Source organism: Oncorhynchus mykiss, chromosome 22 (genome assembly GCF_013265735.2).
Source record: "Oncorhynchus mykiss isolate Arlee chromosome 22, USDA_OmykA_1.1, whole genome shotgun sequence".
In the NCBI taxonomy this organism is placed as follows: Eukaryota; Metazoa; Chordata; class Actinopteri; order Salmoniformes; family Salmonidae; genus Oncorhynchus; species Oncorhynchus mykiss.
Genome location: NC_048586.1, coordinates 32,402,228 through 32,426,709, shown reverse-complemented (window position 1 = coordinate 32,426,709; position 24,482 = coordinate 32,402,228). Strand labels below are relative to the sequence as shown.

The following is a 24,482-nucleotide window of genomic DNA, read 5'->3' as shown; positions in this document are numbered from 1 at the left end:
GAGAGATCCTTGATGAAAACCTGCCCACAGGACAATGACCCTAACCACACAGCCAAGAGAACACAGGAGTGGCTTCGGGACAAGTCTCTGAATGTACTTGAGTGGTCCAGCCAGAGCCCAGACTTGAACCTGATCAAACATTTCTGTACAGATCTGAAAATAGCTGTGCAGCAACACTCCCCTGTCAACCTTTTAGAGCTTGAGAGGATCTGCAGAGAAGAATGGGATAAACTCCCCAAATACCAGTGTGCCAAGCTTGTAGAGTCATACCCAAGAAGACTGAGGCTGTAATCGTAAAGGGTCTGAACACATATAAAGATATTTCCGTTGAATTTCTTTTGATAAATTTGCAAAAATTCTATAAAACTGTTTTTGCTTTTGTCATTATGGGATATTGTGTGCAGACTGGTGAGAGAGAAAAAAACGATTTAAATACATTTTAGAAAAAGTCTAACGTAACAAAATGTGGAAAAAGTCAAGGGGTCTGAATACTTTCCAAATGCAAGGGCTCCCGAGTGGTGGAGCGGTCAAAGGCACTGCATCTCAGTGCTTGAGGGGGCACTACAGACACCCTGGTTCGATTCCCATAGGGCGGCGTACAATTGGCCCAGCATCGTCCAGGTTTAGCTGGGGTAGGCCGACATTGTAAATAAGAATGTGTTCTTAACTGACTTGCCCAGTTAAATAAAAAATACAGATATATGATCTTAATTTGAGTCATTTTGCTATAACAGGTTATGTGAAATACAATTCAATTAAAATTTTCATGAGGGTTGATGAAATTTTTTTCATAAGGGAAAATCAACTCTGAAATTTTTAAGTGGAAATTACAAATTTCAGAAGCCTTTTTAAACCTCAAATACACCACAGGTTTTACATGTCCTGCATTGCAGGAAAGGTATCCTGCAACATTGCGACATTTCTGTCTGTATACATTATCAAAATGCTCACTCACAGAATGTTTTTCAAAACATAAGAAAATGAAATTGACTGTACTCCAAAAGATAATCTTCAATAATTCATTCTGATATTGGACAATACATCAAAACAGTTTTCACAAAAAGGCTTTAATTGCAAACAAAGGGACTACATGCAATAGGCAAATTGCCACAAAATGTACACACGTGTATGCTGTGAAACTCCAATAAATACATCATTTCTTTATTCAAGTCCCCAGACTCCCTATTTTCCCTCCTGCCCCTCTTTACTTTTTATGTTGTTTACTTGTTGAGGATGCATGTACAGTTTTCCCATCTGGATCTTCAGTGTTGATCATGACGACTGCCTGGGCTTTGGTTTGGCTCTGCGGGGGGAATACAGATAACGGTGTAAATTGAGATGTCACATTTATTGATAGTTTAGGGGTCATACATCCCAGAATCAAATCTATGGACAGTTACATGTTACATAATGTCATTATTTAACTTGTGTGTATATCTGTTCTATGGTTGTTACTGTTTTTAATGTTGAACCCTGACTGCACTACAAATTTCTCAATTTAAACAAAGATATTGATTGATTGATGAATGTGGGTAACACTTTGATGAGTACCTACATAAGGACATTCTAACACGTAAAAAACCCATACATAAGACATCCATGTCTCACAGTAATGACAGTAACTTGAATTCTCAATTGTAGAGGATGAAAAAATAAAATAGGATTTACCAGTGACCAACTCGTCTGCAGAACAGCAGACTTCCCCCTCTTCCTATTTGGCATCTCACACATACTTCCCAGAGACTGACACAATAGCACTCTTCTTTACAATGACATGAGTATCACTTTGGCTTTGAATCCGCAAGGGAGACAAACATGATATTGATATTTTCACCTATTTAGAATCTTGTACCACCCTGCTTTCTTCACAAGTTATAGTGGCAACTTAAAATATCACAAATAAAAATATATCACCTAATAATAGGCCATTTAAAGTAGTATTAGACAACTCACCCTGCTTTCTCCACAAGCTACAATGACACTCTTCAGGAAGGGATCTTCTCCCACCAGGAGATGCTTATCTTCTGGCTTTGAAAGGAACTGAGGAGTAGATCCACAGACTGGGGGAGACCAAGTTACACTATTTTCTATCGCATTGTTTGATACGTTCCATTAGGTTCAGGAGGACATCAAATCAAGACATCAAATTAGATGAGCTTGTGCACAATATTTGAAAATCCAGGGGCACAACGTTGGTTTTAGAAGTGAGGGGTATATAACTTTATATAGATGTTTTAATCCAGTCGGATAAACACTCCAAACAGCCTACCCGACGCTCGGAGGCATCCGCATGGTCCTAAAGCACACTGTTGCCTTGTTTTGTATCACAGGGGGGGGGACAAAAATGCAATTTCAGAATGTGGGGGGGACATGTCCCCCCGGGTCCCCAGTGAAAGTTGCGCCCCTGTGAAAATCATAAGTTGGTATGCAAGGTGAAAGAAACAGTCTACCAACGGAGACAAATGTGTACAATTATAAAATATAAAGCAATTTATTCATTAGAACAAACTGCTTTTCTTCTCAAATGTTACAGTGGGCAGAACAAGTATTTGATACACTGCCAATTTTGCAGGTTTTCCTACTTACAAAGCATGTAGAGGTCTGTAATATTTTTTCATAGGTACACTTCAGCTGTGAGAGACGGAAATTTTAAACAAAAATCCAGAAAATCACATTGTATTATTTTTAAGTAATTAATTTGCATTTTATTGCATGACATAAGTATTTGATCACCTACCAACCAGAAAGAATTCCTGCTCTCACAGAAGTGTTAGTTTTTCCTTAAGAAGCCCTCCTTGTTCTCCACTCATTACCTGTATTAACTGCACCTGTTTGAACTCGTTACCTGTATAAAAGACACCTGTCCACACATTCAATCACTCCAACCTCTCCACAGTGGCCAAGACCAGAGAGCTGTGTAAGGACATCAGGGATCAAATTGTAAACCTGCACAAGGCTGGGATGGGCTACAGGACAATAGGCAAGCAGCTTGGTGAGAAGGCAACAACTGTTGGCGCAATTATTAGAAAATGGAAGAAGTTCAAGATGACGGTCAATCACCCTCGGTCTGGGGCTCCATGCAAGATCTCACCTCGTGGGGCATCAATGATCATGTGGAAGGTAAGGGATCAGCCCAGAACTACACGGCAGGACCTGGACAATGACCTGAAGAGAGCTGGGACCACAGTCTCAAAGAAAACCATTAGTAACACACTACGCCGTCATGGATTAAAATCCTGCAGTGCACGCAAGGTCCCCCTGCTCAAGCCAGCGCATGTCCAAGCCCGTCTGAAGTTTGACAATGACCATCTGGATGATCCAGAGGAGGAATGGGAGAAGGTCATGTGGTCTGATGAGACAAAAATAGAGCTCCACTCGCCATGTTTGGAGGAAGAAGAAGGATGAGTACAACCCCAAGAACACCATCCCAACCGTGAAGCATGGAGGTGGAAACATCATTCTTTGGGGATGCTTTTCTGCAAAGGGGACAGGACGACTGCACCATATTGAGGGGAGGATGGATGGGGCCATGTATTGCGAGATCTTGGCCAACAACCTCCTTCCCTCAGTAAGAGCATTGAAGATGGGTCGAGGCTGGGTCTTCCAGCATGACAACGACCCGAAACACACAGCCAGGGCAACTAAGGAGTGGCTCCGTAAGAAGCATCTCAAGGTCCTGGAGTGGCCTAGCCAGTCTCCAGACCTGAACCAAATAGAAAATCTTTGGAGGGCGCTCCGTATTGCCCAGCGACAGCCCCGAAACCTGAAGGATCTGGAGAAGGTCTGTATGGAGGAGTGGGCCAAAATCCCTGCTGCAGTGTGTGCAAACCTGGTCAAGAACTACAGGAAATGTATGATCTCTGTAATTGCAAACAAAGGTTTCGGTACCAAATATTAAGTTCTGCTTTTCTGATGTATCAAATACTTATGTCATGCAATAAAATGCTAATTAATTACTTAAAAACCATACAATGTGATTTTCTGGATCTTTGCCTGGATTCCGCCTCACACAGTTCAAGTGTAAAATTACAGACCTCTACATGCTTTGTAAGAAGGAAAACCTGCAAAATAGGCAGTGTATCAAATACTTGTTCTCCCCACTGTATGTGATATTATCAAGAATATCCCATGGCTTGCCTATCTGTTGCAGATAAAGGCCAATCTTAAGCCTGTATCTGCAATATTTCAGCCCTCTACCACAGGAGGGGAGCCAGCCTTATCATCACTGTGTGAGGACTGAAGTAGTTAGTGGAGTGGAGAGGTGGATTGGAGTGAAGAGGTGTAACCTGCGGAACCACAATTTGACCTGAGAGATTGTGTTACCCCACAACATACAGTACAACAACAGAGCAGTCAACCTTAAATGCAGTCCATACAACTTCCAGGTATTTCAATGATGGAAATGTTCCCCTTTGATTTGAAAGATTATGATTTATAACTACCAAACTAGTCCTACCTTGTCATAACAAAACAATACTCAATTCTTTAGCCCGTTTTTGTCATAAACCAGGTTTCCATCCAACCTTTTAATGCGAGTAAAGTACATCTGATGAAAAAAATACGCTAGGCAAGGTGGGATCATTTTGTTTCTAAAATTAATTATGCAACAAATGGCATTGGAAACGCTTTCATTTGCAAATATTGATATAATAACCATCATATCGAAGTAAACTTGGAGACATGTGTTGTCCTCCCAGTACGACTCGGGAAAGCATGCTGTTTATTAGGCTAGAGATTAAATAAATTATGATGAACTTCATAGGGTGGTGAAAGTGAAAATTGATGAACTTGATGCTCCTTTCTAATAAATATTAAGGGTCTTATTCGACATGATCATGCCGTTTGATAAATAATAATGTCCATAATAATCCTATCATGTACACTACAGTTAAACATTTTGGGGTCACTTAGACATGTCCTTGTTTTCCAAAGAAAGGCAAATTTTTTGTCCGTTAAAATAACATCAAATTGACCAATCTGAGATATGGCTTTTTCTTTGCAACTCTGCCTAGAAGGCCAGCGTCCCGGAGTCGCCTCTTCACTGTTGACGTTGAGACTGGTGTTTTGCAGGTACTATTTAATGAAGCCAGTTGAGGACTTGTGAGGCGTCTGTTTCTCAAACTAGACATCTAATGTCCTCTTGCTCAGTTGTGCACCAGGGCCTCCCACTCCTCTTCTATTCTGGTTAGGGCCAGTTTGCGCTGTTCTGTGAAGGTAGTAGTACACAGCATTGTACGAGATCTTCAGTCTCTTGGCATTTTCTCACATGGAATAGCCTTCATTTCTCAGAACAAGAATAAACTAACGAGTTTCAGAAGAAAGTTCTTTGTTTCTGGCCATTTTGAGCCTGTAATCGAACCCCAAAATGCTGACGCTCCAGATACTCAACTAGTCTAAAGAAGGCCAGTTTTATTGCTTCTTCAATCAGGAGAACAGTTTTCAGCTGTGCTAACATAATTGCAAAAGGGTTTTATAATGATCAATTATAATTATAAAATAATAAACTTGGATTAGCTAACACAACGTGCCATTGGAACACAGGAGTGATGGTTGCTGATAATGGTCCTCTGTACGCCTGTGTAGCTATTCCATAAACAAATCAGCCATTTCCAGCTACAATAGTCATTTATAACATTAACAATGTCTACACTGTATTTCTGATCAATTTGATGTTATTTTAATGGACAAAACTGTGCTTTTCTTTCAAAAACAAGGACATTTCTAATTGACCCCAAACTGTTGAACAGTAGTGTAGGCTATATGTAACGGATGTGAAATGGCTAGCTAGTTAGCGGTGTTCGCGCTAAATAGCGTTTCAATCGGTGAAGTCACTTGCTCTGAGACCTTGAAGTAGTAGTTCCCCTTGCTCTGCAAGGGCCGTGGCTTTTGTGGAGCGATGGGTAACGATGCTTCGTGGGTGACTGTTGTTGATGTGTGCAGAGGGTCCCTGGTTCGCGCCCGGGTATGGGCGAGGGGACGGTCTAAAGTTATACTGTTACATATACACACACCGTTTCTGTGAGCTTTTGGCTAAGAGTGGGCACCAGAGTGGGCACCAGAGTGGGCACCAGAGTAGGCACATTTGCTATATAACGCTATATATATTTTTGTGAAAAAATCATTAGTAGAGTTGAAAATGCGATGCAAACCCAATTAACTTGGGTTTTTTATCCGGTACATGGGTTTTTTAACTGCAAAAAAATATAATTCTGTACACTACTTCATTACGCACAGACTTTTATCCACCAGTCAATTTGATGGAAACACATCTCTGGTCTGAAAATGCACATATTGTTTTAATGTAGATTTTAGAATATTTGCATGATGGAAACCTAGCTATAGTCAATTGGTAATGAAAATATGTAAATCTTCAAATAATTCAAAAGTAATGTTTCCCTTAATTAAGTGTATTTTGATTTTAGTGTGGGGGTGGGGGGGTGAAGTGATAAAGTGAAATACAAAAACAGCAACAAAAAAATCTGATAATTTTATAAATGTGCATCTTACATGACCCTTAAACTGTAGAACCATACAACGGATATAACAAGATGGTAGTAGAGGGAGCACAAACAATTCATGAAACTTTTGACTCGGAAGCTGCATTACTTTATTTAAAATACATTTAATAAGGTAATTTGGCTGAAACAATTTACCATCTAATCTCAGAGCTTTGAAGTTTAGGATGGGCCTAATACAATAAAGAGAAATTGGCTAAATTACTGATTTTAGCATTTTATTTGTAAATTAATACCTTGATTCTGTAATTGGAGACCATTTTAGTCATGGAGGCACACTCAACGCACTGACTTTCTAGACAAAAGTATACGAAGGGGTTGAAAGTATACGAAGGAGTTAGTTGAGATATAAATTAATTGAGATAATACTTTTATGCAGAGATTAAATACAAATCTACAAAATAAATGAACCCGACCTTCATACACACGTGGTTTTGGGTGTAATAGGGTGGTGGTGGTGTCCAGGTTTGGAGGTGACACCGCATGCATCCATACAGTGGAAGTTAGGGTTACCCAGTGTACTACTATTCAAAGTCAACACTACTTCCCATTTTTGTGAGAGTGGAAAAGGTACTGGCAGTAAAAAGCTTAATATATATTTTTCTTTCTTCATACGAGCAGTAGGTACAGGAGATACAGGATAAAACACAGAGTGCCAAAACAAGTGTGCCAGTTCAGCTTGAGAAGAGGGCAGCTGGGATCGGGACATCTGTTGTTACCTGCATTCACCTGAAGGGCGGCACTAGAGGACAGGGTGCCACTTGAGTTGACGGCACCGCACACATAGAGACCTGCGTCGGCCTCAGTGACTTTCTGTATAAACAATGCATGTTTGCCTTCTTTTTGGGACAGTTCTATGTGCTCATCATTGGTCAGTTTCTCTCCATTCTTGAACCTAAAGCAAGAAGTCAATTATCACACAATCACAACAAGAAAAACACAAATCACATTCCTGTTTATCAAAGGGTGAGCTGAAGCACAATCAATCAAAACAACTAGATTATTTAAAATTAGAACATGCCATTAATGATCAAACGTGCTATCAAAGTTGTGTTATTAAACAGGAATCAAAACAAAAGGCTAGATAAGTCAAACAACAGTAAAGGATTTTAGTCCAATAAATTCATATTACGTTATCCACAAAACATGACTTGGGATTCAGATTTAACACTACTTATGCAGTTTAGAAATCTATCTTATAATTTCTCAATGTGTCCTTTCCTCTCCACCTGAATGATCCTTTTGGAATTGATTAATAAAATATCCCCAACACATAAAGCAGTGACTGTTAATACTACTGTAACCAGACTTTTCATGCTTATGAAGAGTCAAAATAATACAGATTCTATTAAAATAATGAAGTTCTACTGTTCCATTTCTACTTGCACCAATACTCCATCTGTGTCAGAAATTACACCTTGACCTATCCCCTTTAGAGTGCACTACTTCTGGCCAAAAGTAGTGCACAACATAGGGAATAGGATGCCATTTCAGACACAGATTCTATGATAATGAATGACTAAAGTCTATGAGCTACCCACCATGTTAAAGTAGGCTCTGGAAATCCAGTGACCTCCACTTCCAGGGTCACAGGCGACCCCTCCATAACTGTGGGACTAGACAGTAGTTTGGAGAAGTGAGGAGGGCCCTGGCCTGCTAGGGTGCTCCCCATGGACCGGCTGGTACCAGGCTGCCTGATCTCTTCTCTGATGGCTGTGGGATTGCAGAGGTCTGGGTCTTGGCCCTGGTCTGTGAGTGTGACTGCTGTGGTGGTTAATGGGGAGGGGGTAGCATGCGTGTTAAGAGTGCTAGCGGCGGCAGCAGCGGGGAAGGCAGATCCTCGAACCATCATGGTGCTAGGGTCATGCACTTTCTCCTGCGTCTCTGTGACAGAGCTCTCATGCACGGAATACACGGTCTGGTGGCACTCGTTTAGGCCTAGGGGGCCGACCGGTGGAAGATTTGGGAGGTTGGCATTTGGAAGGTTGGGGATGCCCCTGCTTTTCATAATATTGAAGAGTGTGTTTGAGACCAGGCTTGGTGCTGGGACAGTCAGGGGTCTGTGGACGAAAGAAGAGGACTCTGGTCTGAACTTGGTGTTGAGGCCCCCTGTAGGAGAGGGACAGCTTACAGTCTGCTCTCTGATCCTTTGTTGGCTCTGGCTGTTGCTGTAATCATTATGTGTGGAGTGTAACTGGTGGCTGTACTGGTTGATGTGAATGGTGTGGGACTGGGAGCTGAGACAGAAACCATCCAGGTCCAGGCCATTCTCTGATAGGACGATGTTGGACTCTGGGGTCTCGGAAAGCGGGGGCAGGGAGATGTCGTCGGGGGAAGTGCACTCATATTCGTCGTTAGACAGGGACTCTTCTGTCATGAGGTTATGCAGCTGAAGGTTCCTCTCCGTCAGACCACCTGCGGGCGGCAGCAGAAGTGATGCATCTTGGGGGAAAGGCTCATCCTGTAAGGATTCGAAAAAATAAACAGGGAGAGGTCAAAATAAAAGCATGTCACACACAGATAGATCCCTTATGTATGGGGTCTTGGGACAGAAAACCCCAGTAGTAGTGAAGTATGATAATAAGTCATGATAATACCTCAAAAACAACAAGGACTTCAGGAAATGACAAACAACAGGGGAAACCAATTGTTTGAGGACTTAAGAAGACCAACCTGATCAGTATTAGAAGTATGAAACCCAGGGAAGTTCCTCTGAGCAGGGCCCTGTCTCTCCTTCTTCTGGAACTCTCTCTGTATATCAGAGAAGCTGGGAGCCGAAGCGAAGGCAAGAGGAGGAAGAATAGTAGGAGGAGGGGTGACCAGAGACTTGATCCCTGCCTCGTTGAGCGTATGGACTTTCCTGTCCCTCTCCAGCGGTGAACAGGACAGATTGAAGGTCTGTATACATGAGAAAGAGGTGCTCAGCTGCTCTTTTCTCTCCATCGTCAACCTGCTGGTGATAGTCTCCACTCTCCTGGTCTCCGAGCACAACTCCCGGGTTTGATACCTATAATAATTATAATAATACATGAGTTTTATAGAGCGTTTTCATGGAGCCAAAGTCTATTTATAATAGTTACAAAGAAACAGAATAAACCAAAAAAGAAAGTCAACAAAACAAAAAACGTAAGGGGAGAGGAATCTGTGTGTGTGTGTGTGTGCGTGTGCAGGCACGTGCACAGATAGGAGTCAACCTGTGCCCAGCACATGCCCCTTTGCCGTCCCACTTGCCACTGCCCTTTTGGGTGGTGGTATAAGTATTATATTTTTTATCAAGTTTCATCATTGTTGCCTGCAAGTTGTGGCAACAAGTTCGCCACTCCCACATTCACACCTTGTCCGTTGGTTGCACTTGTTGGTCTGCCCTGTACAGAGCTTGCGCAAGCCCGGTATCCAAACATGCATGGCTTGAGATGCAGTCAACGTTCAAGCTACCTAGTTAGTAAATATCAACAGTACTGCTACAGAAGCATAACATTTGATTAACATCACCAATATTTGGTCTGGTTGACTGATACATGCAAAACAGAGGCAGAAAGAGAGTAAATAGGCTGCATCAACGACACTCGCTCCGAACCAACTCCATCCCTTCCTCAGTCGGCAGCAGCAACACAGATAGTCTAGACCAGGGGTTCTCTTTCTTCACTCAGGCCCCCCATCCAGCATTGGAGAACATCCCACTCTCCCGCCATGTCTATTTCTATGGGCACAAGCACTGTTCATGACACAAACTGTTCACACCCTTCTTGTTGGTGGAGAGAATGTTGCAGTTCTACATATTTTGCCATGCCTAATGTTTATTCATGTGATATTTGAGTGACTCAAACATTACAACAAAATCTATGGGCTAAAAAACGTTTGCTGACATTGGCTAGTTAATCTGGACATGTCTTAACATTTCTGTTAAGTTATAAATAACTCTCTAAGGTATGCAATGACTGACAAGACAAAATTTCGAAATTACACCTTGTGCATTATACCCTTTGAGCATGGTGAATGTATTAATTACGTTTTGGATTGTGTATCAATAAACCCAATCACTACAAATATACAGGCGTCCTTTCTAACTCAGTTGCCGGAGAGGAAGGAAACCCCTCAGGGTTTTCACCATGACACCAATGGTGACTTTAAAACAGTTACAGAGTTAAATGGCTGTGATAGGAGAAAACTGAGGATGGATCAACAACATTGTAGTTACTCCACAACACTAACTTAATTGACAGAGTGAAAAGAGAAGCCTGTACAGAATAAAAATATCCCAAAACATGTATCCTGTTTGCAGCAAGGCACTAAAGTAATATATTTTGTTGCATAAACAAATATTCCTATGCTCATGGAGATGCCCATTAAAACCTTGATACTACCCACCCCGGGTCTGGGAGCGTAATCATCAACTGACACTAACTAGCATAATGCAATGGACATAAATATTACTCGAAAATATTCCTATTCATGAAATCACAAGTGAAATATATTGAAACACAGCTTAGCCTTTTGTTAATCACCCTGTCATCTCAGATTTTGAAAATATGCTTTACAGCCAAAGCAAGACAAGCATTTGTGTAAGTTTATCGATAGCCTAGCATAGCATTATGCATAGCTAGCAGCAGGCAACCTGGTCACGAAAATCAGAAAAGCAATCAAATTAATAGTTTACCTTTGATGAGCTTTGGATGTTTTCACTCACGAGACTCCCAGTTAGTTAGCAAATGTTCCTTTTTTCCAAAAATATTATTTTTGTAGGCGAAATAGCTCAGTTTGTTCTTCACGTTTGGCTGAGAAATCGACCGGAAATTGCGGTCACTACAACGCCGAAAAATATTCAAAATTAGCTCCATAATATCGACAGAAACATGGCAAACGTTGTTTATAGTCAATCCTCAAGGTGTTTTTTAAATATCTATTCGATAATATATCAACCGGGACTGGTGGCTTCTTAGTAGGAAAGAGAGAAACAATGGCCGCATTTGTCCTTTACGCACAAAACACTCTGAGAGACTTCAGCTGACCACTGACGCAATGTTGACGTTCAGGCTCATTTTTCAAAATAAAGCCTAAAACTATGTATTGTGACAGTAGACACATTAGGGAAGCCATAGAAAAAGGAATATGGTTGATATCTCATTCACTGCTCAATAGGGACGCATAGGAACGCAGAGCTTTCTAAATAAGCGTCCCTTCCTGATTGGATTTTTCTCAGGCTTTCGCCTGCAATATCAGTTCTGTTATACTCACAGACAATATTTTTACCGTTTTGGAAACTTTAGAGTGTTTTCTATCCTAAGCTGTCAATTATATGCATATTCTAGCATCGTGTCCTGACAAAATAGCCGTTTACTTTGGGGACGTTATTTTTTCAAAAATGAAAATAGTGCCCCCTAGATTCAAGAGGTTGTTTAACACCTGTCCCCTGAAAGGTCTGTGCACGGCCCTGTGTGTGTGTATGTGTGTATGTGTGTATGTGTTTGTGTGTGTGTGTGTGAGTGAGTAAGTGAGTGGAGGATGTACGTGTAGATAGTGGTGGTTGAAGGTACCTGCTCTCTGATAACACTTTGTTGTGATGTTGTGGGTGGAGTTTATCTGGTAGTTCCTGGCTCCTTGTTTTGCGGATTTGAGGTTTCTTGCTTCTTGTGTTTTCAATTATTTTGATGGGTACCTCTTTCCCGTTCATTCCCATGGTTAGTTCGGGAGTGTGTCCAGTTTCTTTCAGCTCAGACTGCTGAAATCATACATTATAATGTCCAAAAAATAAATGGAACCCACATTTCACACAGTATGATAAAAAACTGAAGACTGAAAATATATATATATTTTTTGACAGATTACAGATGGTTTCAGAAGTGGGATCCAAAACCCACTGAAGCCAACAAAATGGTATATCGTTTCCTTATCAATAAACATACCACATCAAGAGACTCCTGGGGGTACATCTCAGCTTTCTCTGTTTCTTGGTTAGATTTTTTCTCTTGTTTGTTTTCCTCTTGTATGTCATTATCCAATTCTTTTATTTCAGGCTCCTGCTTCAAAGCCTCAGTCTGAAATTAGCGAACAATCACATATTTTCAAGAGGCATTTTCTAGTAAAATATCTGAGGAAAATAACCCGCTTTTTTCATCGTACCTGTAGTTTAGCCTCCAAATCCATCAATCCATTGGATAGTTCCTTTATCGATTCCACTATCTCATTGTGTCTGGTGACAGTTTTCTCCGTATACTTATTTCCCTCCTCAGCACCTGTACATTAAAAACAGTTCATACAGTCCTCAATGCCAGTGTCATGGGTGTGACTTCCAATAAGAACAGGGGGACATGTCACCCCACATTTTGAAATAGCATTTTAGAATTCTGTCTAAAGTCAAGATGGTGGTTTATTGTTTCCTTACCATGCAGACAGACAGCCAGTTCTGTGATTTGGCTGATCCTCTCCTCTTGCTGGGGCACAGTGGGCCAAACAAACTTCTCAAACTGCTTGTATAGAATAGACACTGCTTCCCTGGTCTTACACTGGGAAGAGTACTTCCCTACTCTCACAATTGTAGCACTTGCTTCATCACACCAGAAGTTATACTGAAATTCAAAAGCAGAAAAAATGGTGAGACAATTGCAGCAGATATTAGGCGAACACAAAATACGCTATATCCAATTCCTTGAATTCCTCCATTTCCTTTATGATGCTTTCTGACAAGATGTTAGTTGATTTTTTTATCCAACATTTTTCCTCCACAATTGGCAATTAGAGGGTAAACTATTTGTCTTATGTTTTCTCCATCCACACCTCATCCATGGCTTGCTGCAGCTTTATGCTCATGTCCAGATTCTGCTTGTACTCCTCCACAGTCTTGTCAAAGTCCCCCAGCTGTCTCTGTAGCTCATTAACAGCATCCTCTATCTCTCTGGGGTTACTGCCTATTAGATGCTTCTCTGTGCTGGAAGTCACTTTAACTGTAAATACCTGCACTCGTTTCTGCAATATCTGGATCAAGAGAGAAAGAGGCAAACAAAATATGCATGACCTAGGAATGATTTCAAAACCATTGAACAGCAGGGAATGAGGGAAATGTGATTTTGTTGTTGTTGTAGTGGCAAACAGGGTGTGTCTCACCTGTAACTTTTCAACATAAATCTCTATCTGCTGGATTTGGTTTTTCACTGCTTTCAGGTTCCTTGACTTGTCGTTTTTCTTCATATAATTGAACTTCAAGTTGTTGAATTTCTTCTTGAGGTCCTTGAATGACTTTCTCAGCTGAAATGAAAAGAATCATGATCTATTAATAACAAATGTTTTAAATCAGAATACAAAACATTTAAATCAGTTAAGACATAAAAGCCTCATATCATCATCATCATCCTGTGTTTCTTATCTGCGTTGACATGTAAATCCATTGTAATTCACTCCCTTTGATACAGTTACAGAACATTGAACAAGTACCATCTAACAGCACCACCAGAGATATGAAGGAGGGGGAGGGTGGCTGGGTTAGGGTATCCTATCTTGGCAGGAAAACAGAAAAGTGTAGCAGAGCAGGGTTGGATTCAGATTCACTCAGTGTAAGGATTATTTTGGTGCATTTATTGGCTAAGACTGGAGACGTGATTTATACAGTAGGGCCATTTCTGTATCAGCCGACGGCCTTCTGCAGAGGTGTAGAGTCTCCGAATGGCCAGCTCATATGTCAGACAAGGACAGCTGCAGCCTAACCAGCCTCCCTGTACATCCCATTTTGGGAACCTCGTATAACTATATCTAACTATCTTTTTCCCTAGCTGAGATGGGTACATGGGGAGTGTCTGTTTCACACACACACACACACACACACACACACACACACACACACACACACACACACACACTACCGTGGGATATGCGTCAACATCAACCTCGGGAAAATCCTATGCATTATCATTAACAGCAGACTTGTACATTTACTCAGGGAAACCAATGTACTGAGCAAATGTCAAATTGGCTTTTTTACCAAATTACTGTAAGACAGACCATGTGTTCACCCTGCACACCCTAATTGACAAACAAACAAAACAAAACAAAGGCAAAGTCTTCTCATGCTTTGTTGATTTCAAAAAAGCTTTTGACCCATTTTGGCAAGAGGGTCTGCTATACAAATTCATGGAAAGCGGTGTTGGGGGAATTTAGGGAACTCAGTGAGGAACACTGTATACGGCCCAGGAGGTAGATAGTAGATATAAAAAGTGATTGAGTAGGCTGCATAGATTTCATGACTAGAAGTTCAAAAGATGAAAATGCAGTAATTCTTATTTTTGTAAATTGAAATTTGCTATTGTATATGTTAGCAATATTTGTGGTGTTCGTGGGGGATATGGTCACTCATGTAACCAGGAGGAGAGGCCTCATTTAACACAGTAAATTCATCAGGCTTAAGCCATGTTTCAGTCTGGCCAATCACACAATATTATGTTGAGTTAATTGACTATAACTGCCTTGGAAGTGAGGGATCTAACATTATTTTGAGATGCGAGATATCACAATCTCTTCAATAATGACAGAAATGGAGGAGGTCTTTAATCCAGTAAGCAAACACCGCCATGTTCAGTTCTGCACAGATTCTGTCAGACCTGGGCCCTGACAGTAAATCTCAATAAGACAAAAATAATGGTGTTCCAAAAAATGTCCAGTTGCTAGGACCACAAATATGAATTCCATCTAGACACTGTTGCCCTAGAGCACACAAAAAACGATGCATACCTCGGCCTAAACATCAGCGCCACAGGTAACTTCCACAACACTGTGAACGAGCTGAGAGACAAGGCAAGAAGGGTTTTCTATGCCATCAAAAGGAACATAAAATTCAACATACCATTTAGGATCTGGCTAACAATACTTAAATCAGTTATAGAACCCATTGCCTTTTAAGGTCTGGGGTCTGCTCACCAACCAAGAATTCACAAAAGGGGACAAACACCAAATTGAGACTCTGCATGCAGAATTCTGCAAAAATATCCTCAGTGTCAAACACCAAATAATGCATGTAGAGCAGAATTATCAAAATCCAGAAAAAAGCCATTAAATTCTACAACCACCTAAAAGGAAGCGATTCCCGAACCTTCCATAACAAAGACATCACCTACAGAGAGATGAACCTGGAGAAGAGTCCCCTAAACAAGCAAGGTTCTGGGGCTCTGTTCACAAACATAAACAGACCCTAAAAGAGCCCGAGGATAGGAACACAATTAGACCCAACCAAATCATGAGTAAACAAAAAGATAATTACTTAACACATTGGAAAGAATTAACAAAAAAACAGAGCAAACTATAATGCTATTTGGCCCTAAGCAGAATACCTGACCACTGTGACTGACCCAAACTTAAGGAAAGCTTTGACTATGTACAGACTCAGTGAGCATAGCCTTGCTATTGAGGAAGGCCACCGTAGGCAGACCTGGCTCTCAAGAGAAAGACAGGCTACGTGCACACTGCCAACAAAATGAGGTGCATGACCATATTAGAGACACATATTTCCCTCAGATTACAAAGATCTACAAATAACTTGAAAACAAACCAAATTTTGATAAACTCCCTTATCTACAGGGTGAAATACCACAGTGTGCCATCAAAGCAGCAATATTTGTGACCTGTTGCCACAAGGAAAGGGCAACCAGTGAAGAACAAACACCATTGTAAATACAACCCATATTTATTTTCCCTTGTGTACTTTAACAATTTGCACATAATATGCCATTTGAAATGTCTAATATTTTAACTTTTGTGAGTGGAATGTTTACTTTTAATTTTTATTGTTTATTATCTACTTGACTTGCTTTGGCAATGTTAACATATGTTTACCATGCCAATGAAGCCCTTAAAGTGAATTTTGAGAGAGAGAGAGAAACAAGGAAACATTAAGGAAAGTCTGTTTGATGTCGCAAAGCAATTACTGTATAGCTACTGAGCCAGATGCTACAGAGACCTAACTGAGACCTGACCCACTGATAACTTAATAGAACCAAAGTAAATAACCTTTAGAGAACTATAAACATACCCATTAAGAAATACTATTTCGAGATTACAGATGACAAAGATTCCCATGCATATGTTACGTTCCCCAGTTTCTGTGTTGTAGTTTGTATTTGAGTGTGTTTCAGGAAATGGCTTCCTGAAATCCCCCAAGCAGCTGATTGGTCGACTCCACGGCTAAGTGGATCTGACCCCGCCCCCTCGTCAAGTTACAGCTGTATCCCATTAGACTCCTTCTCCAGTTATAAAAGCCTGTTGTTCAGGAGAGAGATGATTGCTGAGAGGTCATTGAAGAAAGATGATTGCTGAGAGAGGAGGCTGATGGTTATAGCATATGTTGGTTGTTTCTCAGGCAGTTGGTGTGTACTATGTCAGTTGTAGATGGGAACAACTGTGGTATGTTCTGTGAGTTTGTTGCTCAGTCAGAGCCTATTTGATGACGTGTTTCTCAGTGTGTTTGAAATTGTTAATATTCTGTTTCATTTGTTCCCAGGGGGGAAGGGGAAGGCACCTAGGGAGTGCTTAGGCAAGAGGCCCGTGGGCATACATATACCCATAGTATATTCACTGTCTAGGCACACTAATACAGGCACACCCTGTATTTTGGTTAGGGCACCAGGTGGTGCTAAATTAGGTAAGTAGTGGTTAGGCAGGTTAGATAGAAGGGGCTTTGATATTTACTTTCTTTGGTTCTGTCCAGCCCCTTTTCCCCATATTACCGTGTGAAGGAATACATTCCTAGTAAATGGTAAATTCTCTGCCTTTTGTCATCCTTACTCACACCTACAGCCCATACCTCTTTCGCTTCACGGAGAGTTGAGTTGTAGCAGGGTGTTGCGTAACAGCATAATAGAAATATACTGTATATGATTGTAAGTTATAAGCAAGGTTTGAAATGGTACATTTGTCAAATATGATATGTTTGGGCTTCTTGCGGTCAATTTGCAGTCTAGAATTTATGCTCCGGCCCCCTGACCATCCGCTCAAGAATAAAAATGGGCCTTTAGTTTGCAGAACCAGAGCAGTATGGCCCTTGAGGGAAGTAGGCCTAGCCTAGGCTGTGCTACTGTATATTGAGGGTACGGTCAGAGCTTGATCGGCTTTAAATTGAGTCTCACCCCAGCTGATGGGCAGCAGCAACTGCTCCTGCTAATAAAATACCATGTCTACTCATCCATATTTATAAAAGGCTTTTGGCTAGTCAAATGGACATCTAAAGTTGACATTTTTTGCCTTTTAGCTAAGCCTAACCCTTTTCCTAACCTGCTGCGTTAGTTCTCTTAACCTGCTACAAAAGGTCAATCCTGGTAAATTCTGTTAAGCTATATCCCATCTGTCTATTTCATGGCACAGCAAAGAGAGAGTCCCTCCTTTCAATTTCTAAGCTAAATTTCTTTCAATTTCATACCATTACAGTTTAACACTGATGTTATTAATATGAAATACTTAGTTGTTACTAATGTATCTTTATTCATGCACAAAAACATTATTGTAGAGTGGTCTGTACGATTACATAAGACATGATCGGAGTTTATTCCATGTCAATTCAGGAAGTAAACAGAAATTCCTATGCTATTTAAGGCAATTGACATTGGAATTTCAATTTACTGTACTTCCTGATTTTAAATGGAATTAACACCAACTTTTAAATAGTGCATTGGGAAAGTATTCAGACCCCTTGACCTTTTCCACATTTTGTTACATTACAGCCTTATTCTAAAATGTATTGAATACATGTTTCTCATCAATCTATGCAAAGTGTAGACAAAGCGAAAACAGTTTTTTTACATAAGTTTACAGACCCTTTGCTATGAGACTCAAAATTGAGCTCAGGTGCATCCTGTTTCCATTAATCATCCTGGAGATGTTTCTACAACTTGACTGGACATGCTTTGGAAAGGCATACACCTGTCTAGTTAAGGTCTCACAGTTGACAGTGCACGTCGGAGCAAAAAAAAACAAGCCATGAGGTTGAAGGAATTGCCCATAGTGCTCCGAGAGGATGGTGTTGAGGCACAGATCTGGGAAAGGGTACCACAAAATGTCTGCAGCATTGAAGGTCCCCAAGATCACAGTGGCCTTTATCCTTCTTAAATGGAAGAAGTTTGGAACCACACAAGAAGCCTGGCCAAACTGAGCAATCGGGGGAGAAAGGTCTTGATCAGGGAGGTGACCAAGAACACGATGGTCACTCTTACAGAGTTCCTTTGTGTAGATGGGAGAACCTTCCAGAAGGACAACCATCTCTGCAGCACTCCACCAATCAGGCCTTCATGGTAGAGTGGCCAGACAGAAGCCACTCCTCAGTAAAAGGCACATGACAGACCGCTTGGAGTTTGCCAAAAGGCACCTAAAGGACTCTCAGACTATGAGTAACAAGATTTTCTGGAAACCAAGATTGAACTCTTCAGCCTTAATGCCAAGAGTCACGTCTAGAGGAAATCCATCCCTACGATGAAGCATGGCGGTTGCAGCATCATGCTATGGGGATGTTTTTCAGGGACAGGGAGACAAGTCAGGATGGAGGGAGCAAAGTACAGAGAGAATGGAGCAAAGTACAGAGATATCCTTGATGGAAACCTGCTCCAGAGCGGTCAGGAGCTCAGACTTTGGTGAATGTCCAGCTTCCAACAGGACAACGACATTAAGCACACAACCAAGACAACGCAGGAGTGGCTTTGGGACAAGTGTCTGAATGTCCTTGAGTGGCCCAGCCAGAGCCTGAACTTGAACCCGATCGAACAGACCTGAAAATAGCTGTGCAGTGATGCTCCCCATCAAACCTGACAGAGCTTGTGAAGATCTGCAGAGAAGAATGTGAGAAACTCCCCAAATACAGGTGTGCCAAGCTTGTAGTGTCACACCAAAGAAGACTTGAGGCTGTAATCGCTGCCGAAGGTGCTTCAACAAAGTACAGAGTAAAGGGTCTGGGTTTACTTATGGAAATGTGATATTGAAATGTGATAATGTGATATCATTTTTTTTTTTTTTGCAAACAAAAACCTGTTTTTGCTTTGTCATTATGGGGTATTGTGTGTAGATTAATGAGGGGAAAAAACTATATAACCCATTTTAGAATAAGGTTGTATTGTAATAAAATGTTGAAAAAGTCAAGGGGTCTGAATACTTTCCGAATGCACCGAAAGAGTACACCCCTGCAGCAGTGTCTGGTAAAAGTCTAGGTATGCTCAGCCAACTGTATGGTGTCCTTAGCATAGTGAGAACAGAGATGTATGTCAACCTGTATCACATGTATTCCAAGTAATGGTCCAAGCAAGGTGATATATTTAGGACCGCTCTACTTTCTCTCAGGAGGCTACAGCGACTCCCTCTGCTGGCCAGATGAAATAACCTAACCAGAAAATAATAATTATGCCCTCATCTACTGTATTATACATTAGATGGAGCCTTTCTAGGGTATGTATAAACAAGCAGTGTGAGGTAACAGAAACACCGTAATGAAAACAACATTCTGATGGCAGTTATTAACAATGAAAACTGATATAGTGGTGAATTAATAAGAAATGGACCCCAAAAATTATATTAAAACAGAGCATCTCAAGTTGTATCAACACTTACATACTGACAACATCGTCCACTGGATGGAGGTAGAGGACAAACCTCTTGGCTGTGCCATAAAGGGTGTGTTGGAGTAAAAATAGAGTGGCATGAATAGATTTGGAACAGGAAACATGTTCACTGATAAAGACGTGTGCAAACTTTAGATTAGTACCACCCACAGGCCTACATATGACATGCAGATATAATCATTTTTAGGCCAAGGGAATTCCTAAATAAGTAGGGGATGAGGCCCTGGTATTGAGGCCTCTCATTTGGTTCTCCCTTTCACAGCTGATAGGAGAGGAATCTGCTCTCTTGACTGGAGTAACGTGAGACATGGATGGAGGGGGAAGGAAAAAGAGAGGGAGGAGAGAGAGGGAGGGAGGGAATGTCACTTTGAATATAGACCCTCTAGAGACAAGGATCACAGTCCTAAAAGCCCCAATCTTGAGCTCTTGATCTGGGGCCTAGGTTAGATCAATTGAGTTATTGATCTGGGTTAGATCAATTGAGCTCTTGATCTGAGTTCTGTGTTAGAAAAATTGAGCTCTTGATCTGGGGCCTGGGTTAGATACATTGAGCTCTTGATCTGGGGCCTGGGTTAGATTCATTGAGCTCTTGATCTGGGGCCTGGGTTAGATAAATTGAGATCTTGATCTGTGGCCTGGGTTAGATAAATTGGGGTGCATAACCCTGTTCCTGGAGAGCTACCATCCTGTAGGTTCACTCCAACCCTAATCTAGCACACCTGATACCAATAATTAGCTGGTTGAATCAGATTAGCTAAAACTCGGGTTGGAGCAAAAACCTACAGGAGGGTAGCTCTCCAAAAACAGGGTTGGAGTTAAAACCTACAGGAGGGTAGCTCTCCAGGAACAGGGTTTGAGTTAAAACCTACAGGAAGGGTAGCTCTCCAGGAACAGAGTTGGATTTAAAACCTACAGGAGGGTAGCTCTCCAGGAACAGAGTTGGATTTAAAACCTACAGGAAGGGTAGCTCTCCAGGAACAGAGTTGGAGTTAAAACCTACAGGAGGGTAGCTCTCCAGGAACAGGGCTGGAGTTAAAACCTACAGGAGGGTAGCTCTCCAGGAACAGGGTTGGAGTAAAAACCTACAGGAGGGTAGCTCTCCAGGAACAGGATTGGAGAGCCCTGACCCACACTAATAGACTAATTGAGATAAAGCCAAAGGGTTGTTTGTTTCACTGTTTGTTTCACTGAAGAAGTGTGTCTGTCTGTGTGTGTGTCTGTGTGTGTGTGTGTGTGAGAGGGTTTCACCTCAGTGATCTCCTCCTTGAAGACACAGTAGTACACGTTGCTAGTGAGGCTCTCTTCACACCTGTTGGCTTCAGCACTCCAGTTAACACATCTTCTCTCCAGTATCTCCAGACGCTCATGCAGACGCTGTACAGAGAAACCTGTGTCGTGCTGGGACGGCAGGAAAGATAATTATTTTATTATTAGATCATGATCAGGAAATGTAACAATCTTCAAAAGTACACTAATATGTATTATTTAGCATATCATTAGTATGGGTTGTCCCTGGGGAAAAAAACTATTAAAGGAAAGTTTTAAATGAAAAAATAAAAATAAACACTCAGGGTCAAGACAAACAGCGGTGAATGATCAGGTGTTGCCTTGCAGTCTCACCGACAGTGTTACTGAGAGATAGCCAGCTTGTACAGGTGGCTGTGTGTGTCTTCTCACCAACTGTTGTACAGTGTTGCTGATATCTCCTCCCAGAGAGATAGCCAGCTTGTACAGGTGTCTGACGTGACTGTGTGTGTCTTCTCACCAACTGTTGTACAGTGTTGCTGATATCTCCTCCCAGAGAGATAGCCAGCTTGTACAGGTGTCTGACGTGACTGTGTGTGTCTTCTCACCAACTGTTGTACAGTGTTGCTGATATCTCCTCCCAGAGAGATAGCCAGCTTGTACAGGTGTCTGACGTGACTGTGTGTGTCTTCTCACCAACTGTTGTACAGTGTTGCTGATATCTCCTCCCAGAGAGATAGCCAGCTTGTACAGGTGTCTGACGTGACTGTGTGTGTCTTCTCACCAACTGTTGTACAGTGTTGCTGATATCTCCTCCCAGAGAGATAGCCAGCTTGTACAGGTGTCTGACGTGGCTGTGTGTGTCTTCTCACCAACTGTTGTACAGTGTTGCTGATATCTCCTCCCAGAGAGATAGCCAACTTGTACAGGTGTCTGATGTGACTCTGTCTGTCCTGATGTTGGATCAGCTGGATCTTAGCCTGGCTTGTCTCGCTGAACCCCGTCACAGGCTCCAACATTGACAGCTTATCCAACTGGGGACAAAACAATGAACCAATTAGGAGGCTGTTTATTTGTTTCTCTGATCAGAATCTATGTGTGTTTAATGATGTTTGTATATCACCAGCTGTTAAATAATTGGTTTTAAAATTACTAAGTAATGCGGTCATATTCTGTTAGTGTCTTCTGCGGTATCTTTTCTGGGAAACCTGCAAAGCATCCAAAATATCAATCTTTTATGGTACATTTCTGTCTAAAAAGGTCCACGAGGTATCTCCAGGGCCTCTCTTAACTGATCCTGTGTTCTTTGGTGTCTACAGAAAAGCTAGATAGGTAAGTAACTCTCTGATAGTTACAGTATTTGTGACATTTCAAGCTGAACATGTCTGTGAAGGGCAGGTTAGCTTTGCGCTATCCTAAACTGATGCCATGTGTTCTCTCAAACACACAGCAAATATAGTTTTCCATGACAGACCCAGATACAATGACTCTGAAGAGACTACAGCAAAGATAACACCCTCCCTGATACAGTATGTAAGACTATGAGTGCGTCCCAAATTTCACCCTATTCCCTAAATAATGCACCTTATTAGTCCTGTTCAAATGTAGTGCACTATTCCTTAGGGAATAGGGTTGTACCCAATAGGGTGGTAGCGCACCCTTAGACGATGTGTTGTTACCTCATCATAGAGCTGGTGGAACTTCACGGCCATGTTGAGGACAGACTCGTACTCTTTGATTTTATCTTTCACTCTCTGATGAAGGTGAAGCATCTCTGTGACTTTCTCATTCTTCTCTTTTATTGGAATTCCTTTCAGTGCCAACAGTTCTGATGTCTTCACCATGTATTCTACCGCAGCATTCAACTGCTACAGGGGACACACAGGAAATAGAGATATAGTAGAATAATAATACATATTTACCTATAGGATATCACATAATGGACCAGAACACAAATGTAGGCATAGTGTCATGCTACTTAGAGCCACTGTAAAGATACTGTATACATATGGTAAAGTGTATACTAACTAACTACTAACATAGACTATTGGTACTATTGTAAAAGTATTAAACATTGGGTTTCTGTAAAAAATATTATACATAATAATGTTATGATTTCTTCTACCTACTATTTATGACAGGCCAATAGGCTATAGTTCTTACCAGGAAGTGGGGCTTAGCTAGGTTAAAGTTCTCCAGTAGCTTGGACACAGTCTGAAGATCACTTCCCAGATCAACTTTAGAGGTTGGGACAAGAACCTCCTCCACACTATTTAGGTCATGAACAGTCTGTAAAAAAAAAACTAAATTAAAAAAAGAAAACAGGGGGGTTCTTGACACTAAATGAGATTGCATTTATGATCAATTGAGAATAAATTGGTTGTGATTCAGGAATTTGTAATGGATATATACTGAACAAAAATATAAATGCAGCATGCAACAATTTCAATGAATTTACTGTTACAGTTCATATAAGGAAATCAGTCAATTGAAATAAATTCTTTAAGCCCTAATCTATGGATTTCACATGACTGGGCAGGGGCGCCTCCACGGGTGGGCCTGGGAGGGCATAGGGCACTCACTGTGTAGCCAGGCCCAGTCAATCAGAATTTGTTTTTCCCCACAAATGGGCTTTATTTCAGACAGAAATACTCCTCATTTTCATTAGCTGTCCGGGTGGATGGTCTTGGAAGATCCCACAGGGGAAGAAGCCGGATGTGGAGGTCTTGGGCTGGCGTGGTTACACGTGGTCTGCGGTTGTGAGACCAGTTGGACATACTGCCAAATTATCTAAAACGACGTTGGAGGCGGCTTATGGTAGATAAATTAACATTCACTTCTCTGGCAACAGCTCTGGTGGACATTCCTGCAGTGAGCATGCCAATTGCACTCTCCCTCAAAACTTGAGACATCTGTGACATTGTGTTGTGTGACAAAACTGCACATTTTAGAGTGGCCTTTTATTGTCCCCAGCACAAAGTGCACCTGTGTCACACCTGTCAGGTGGATGGATTATCTTGGAAAAGGAGAAATGCTCACTAACAGGGATGTAAACAAATTTGTGCACAACATTTGAGAGACATTTTGTACGTATGGAAAATGTCTGGGATCTTGTATTTCAGCTCATCTAAAATGGGACCAACAC

The 24,482-nt window shown here is 41.4% G+C and overlaps 1 protein-coding gene across 4 annotated transcripts in view; it reads right to left on the bottom strand.

Annotated features, from left to right (window-relative positions):
- Positions 1-6,589: 6,589 nt before the first annotated feature.
- Positions 6,590-24,482, bottom strand: part of LOC110501768 (coiled-coil domain-containing protein 141) — a 34,709-nt gene continuing 16,816 nt past the window's right edge. For 3 of the 4 annotated variants that reach the window (XM_036959128.1, XM_021579548.2, XM_021579549.2), the window contains 13 exons: positions 23,501-23,626; positions 23,017-23,205; positions 22,210-22,371; positions 21,341-21,490; positions 13,617-13,757; positions 13,290-13,487; positions 12,898-13,081; positions 12,636-12,748; positions 12,419-12,550; positions 12,050-12,234; positions 9,189-9,522; positions 8,057-8,976; positions 6,590-7,410 (listed from right to left, as the gene is read on the bottom strand). In XM_036959128.1, coding sequence (XP_036815023.1) covers positions 7,125-7,410; positions 8,057-8,976; positions 9,189-9,522; positions 12,050-12,234; positions 12,419-12,550; positions 12,636-12,748; positions 12,898-13,081; positions 13,290-13,487; positions 13,617-13,757; positions 21,341-21,490; positions 22,210-22,371; positions 23,017-23,205; positions 23,501-23,626 — 3,120 coding nt within the window. In that variant the 3' untranslated portion in view covers positions 6,590-7,124. The remainder of the gene's footprint in view (positions 7,411-8,056; positions 8,977-9,188; positions 9,523-12,049; positions 12,235-12,418; positions 12,551-12,635; positions 12,749-12,897; positions 13,082-13,289; positions 13,488-13,616; positions 13,758-21,340; positions 21,491-22,209; positions 22,372-23,016; positions 23,206-23,500; positions 23,627-24,482) is intronic. The other variant, XM_036959127.1, reaches the window with a different exon arrangement.